Source organism: Geospiza fortis, unplaced genomic scaffold (genome assembly GCF_000277835.1).
Source record: "Geospiza fortis unplaced genomic scaffold, GeoFor_1.0 scaffold59, whole genome shotgun sequence".
Taxonomy (NCBI): Eukaryota; Metazoa; Chordata; class Aves; order Passeriformes; family Thraupidae; genus Geospiza; species Geospiza fortis.
This window is the reverse complement of record NW_005054381.1, coordinates 3337380-3340758: the sequence shown is the minus strand read 5'-3', so window position 1 is coordinate 3340758 and position 3379 is coordinate 3337380. Positions and strand designations below refer to the sequence as shown.

The 3379-nt window shown below is 57.8% G+C and overlaps 1 protein-coding gene across 1 annotated transcript in view; it reads right to left on the bottom strand.

Annotated features, from left to right (window-relative positions):
* Positions 1-8: 8 nt before the first annotated feature.
* Positions 9-3379, bottom strand: part of BCL7B (BAF chromatin remodeling complex subunit BCL7B) — a 3985-nt gene continuing 614 nt past the window's right edge. Inside the window, exons 2-6 of the mRNA XM_014308700.2 lie at positions 3252-3324; positions 2594-2690; positions 1446-1616; positions 1176-1255; positions 9-792 (exon numbers count right to left, since the gene is read on the bottom strand). Of these exons, the coding sequence (XP_014164175.1) occupies positions 700-792; positions 1176-1255; positions 1446-1616; positions 2594-2690; positions 3252-3324 (514 nt within the window). The 3' untranslated portion in view covers positions 9-699. The remainder of the gene's footprint in view (positions 793-1175; positions 1256-1445; positions 1617-2593; positions 2691-3251; positions 3325-3379) is intronic.

Below are 3379 nucleotides of genomic sequence, written 5' to 3'. Positions count from 1 at the left end.
CGCCTCGGAGACAGCGGGTACCTAGGCCGGGGCAAGGCCCTCCAGCATAGGGCAGCGGCTCCTCCTGCTCTGCAGGCTCCCGGGGGACTGCAAATTCCACTCGGCTGGAGTTGTGCCCCGAGGCAGAGCCGAGGCCGGTCAGTACCTGCCCTCTGGGAGGGGAAAACGCTCCCCTCTCTCCCAGCATGAATGGCTTAAACTAGCAGCTTATTGCACAGCGTCCCAGTGGGTCCCTGCCGGCCGCTCCCTCACTGCCCCCCACACCCATCATCACCTGCTCCCACAACCGAGTGAACACATCACCTGGAGCAGGGGGAAGGTGCCTCTCCTGTTCCCAGCACCCAGAGGAAGGGCAGGCAGGGAAGCCACAAGCAGGCAAACAGCATCTGCCAGTGTCCTGGGGACCATGGAGAGCAGGGAGCCCCATGGAGAACCCACCACACATGCAGGCCACCCAGCAGAGAGCCCCAACTCTAGGGCAGGGAGCAGGGAGAGAGGGAGCCAATAAATAGAGGCAAATTTGCAGGTACTGGCAGCAGCCCCATCCATCGGGCAGGGCAGGATAGGGCAGGGCAGGGCGCACTTGATGCAACTGGTGGGAGCCCCGACACTGGGGAAGGGGCAGGCTGGAGGGAAGCGCTGGTCCTGGGGGGCCAGGTGGCTCTGCAAGGGGCTGGCGAAGGTGCCGGGCCAGGCAGGTTAGCTCTCCGAGGCTGTGTGGCACACAGAGTTCTGGTCAGCACAAAATCTCTTCAGAGGTGGCGCACCAGAGTCCTCATCCTCTTCAGTTACCTGCAAGAGCCAGAGGTCACAGGCAGTGACACTGAGCTACACACACCTAGACAAGGCTGTGTCACACTATGGGGACAGCCCAGGCTGTCACCCATGCACAGGCCCCAGGGCACCAGGAATGGGAACCCACTCCAGCCCTGGAGCCTGCCAGAACTGTCATTTTCCCACATACCCATATCCTTCCCTCACACTCCAACACTTGATCTGAACCAAGGGATAAAGACTAAAGCTCAGGAAACCAGGAGGTTCTGGGAGCTCCCAGGGGCACTTGGGAGCAAGTCCATCCACCAAGATGCTTTTGCTACAAGAAGCAGCAACAATGGTCAAAGGGCCAATCTAGGTCCATGCACATTTACAGATGGTTTGAATCCCCCATCCCTTACCTGAGTCTCAAGGGGGACTGGCTCTTCCTTTGTGAGAGTGGGAGGCTCATCTGCCACTTCTGAGGAAGGCAGGGAGGGCTCTGGGGAGAACAGGTGGGTCAACAAAAATGCAGACCCCGCACCCAGGTCAGTGCTGACCGAGGACAGAACACCTAGCTAAAGAAGTCCCCCATGCCCTGTCAGCTGCCAGCAGTGCCATGGCCACCCACCGAACCACCACATTCCCTGATCCCACCCATCTGCCTTCTCCCTTCTCGGCCCAGCACTCACCTTCCAGGGTCTCCTGCCCCAGGGTAGGAGGCTGTGAGTCGTCTGTGCGGAAGTCAGACGTGTGGGCAGGACTCATGGACTCGCTCTGCTGAGGACTGGGGCTGGAGTTGGGACTGCTGTCCACCTTGAGCTGGTATACATCAGACAGGGAGCTCTGGTTGCTGTTCTCATCTGCAGAAACAGCACCTGGTGAAAAAGAGCACCTTGACGCAGGGGCACAGGCAGCTCAGGGCGGCACTGGAAGCTGGGGTCTTGCTGAGAAGGCAGAGCATGGTCAGAGAGTTAAACAGGGGATTCACTGTTCCACATCAGCCTAAGGGCTGTCAGGCACAGGACTGAGTCCTCCAGAACATAGTGGGAATCATATACACAACTGGCCATGGGAGGGGGAATGTTCCTGCCCTGGGAATGAGAATAAGCACTGCCAAATCCCACATCAGCAGCTTGGGAGGGCCCTGGGCATCCAAAAGCAGGAATCTCCGGCTGTGTACCATGGTTTTGTTCCTCCTCTGTGAAGCAACACAAGGAATAATGCTCAGCACCAGTGAAGAAGCAGGCCTGGCACACACTTTGCCAAAGTGCAGACCTGCAACATAACCCCACCACATCTCCTGGGAGTGCCAGCAAATTTTCCTTAGCCACACACAGAGCAGGTGCTGGGCAGATGTGTACACTACCTCAGCAGTGAGTCTGGTGCTGCCAAAACTTCTCCTGGCTGCACCACAGTGCCTAGACCAAGAGCAAAACCAGGGACAGCCTTTGCCCCTTCACCCTAAGGTCCATGGAAGTAACTTTTGGAAAAGCAAGCTTGGCTGCAGGTGGCTATTGGCCTCTCCCCAGCAGAGCATGGAAAGGGGGGATCAGGAAACCCCACTTCTCCAGTTGGCTGTGAAGCTTCCCACAGAAGATACCAGAAACAGCCCATTAAGACCCTCTAACAGCAAAAATGAACAGTTTGGACAGGGACAATCCAGAAATGGATCAGCCCAACTCCACAGCTCAACTTCATTGTTCTCCACTACATGCCAGTGCTCAGGGGCAAGCACTGCTCTTCCCCATACTGGCAGCACACAGAACCAACCACGTCCCAGCTGCTATACAGCCTTGGAGTCTTTCCCCACGTTGAAGGGAGCTCAGCCCAGACCCACCTTGGAACTCCAGAAGGAGGGAGGAGTTGGCAGAGGTGTCAGCTGGGAAGCCATTGGGTTCTCGGGCCGTGCTGCTACTCGATTTGGATTTCTCTTTCTTGAGGAGAGAAAGAAAAGCACAAACACAATGTCAGAGAAACACATGCTGCTCCAGAGGAGCCATTCCCCTTTCTATCTCCAGAAGCCCAGAGGGATGTGCTCAAGCTGGCCTCTTCCCTTGGCTTTGGGGGCACATTCCTAAGTGAGAGGCAAAACTCCGTCTATGAAGGGACTGGGAATCAGGAAAGAGAGGAGGAGCTGATGCCCATCTAGGAATGACACCAAGTAAAGCAAATCCTCAGAGGAGTCAAGCAGAAGCAGGAGGGGTCTCAAGAGAGCTCAGGGGGCTCGATAGTTCAGGGGAGGCTCAGTTTAGCTGAAAGGGCTCTTTGGGGCTGGGGGGTGCCCAAGAAGGCTTGACAGGGGCTCATGGGGCTTCAGAAGGGTGGGGTTCAGGGTTGGCTTGCGGAGGGATCAGGGGCTTGGAGGCACTCCAGAGATCTCGACAGGGCAGGAGGGGCTCGGTGGGGCCTCAAAGGTTCTCAGCAGGGCTGGGAGGGCTCAGCGGGGCTGGGCTGCTGGCTTGGGGAGGGCTCAGGGGTCGACTTGGAGGGGACACAAGGGGGTTTGGTGGCGTCTGGAAGAACTGGGGGGCTCGGAGGTGGCTCGGGGTGCTTCGGTGGTCGGTAGGGCTGGGGGAGACTCAGAGCTCAGGTTAAGGGGGGGTGTTAAGGGAGCTAAGCTAGC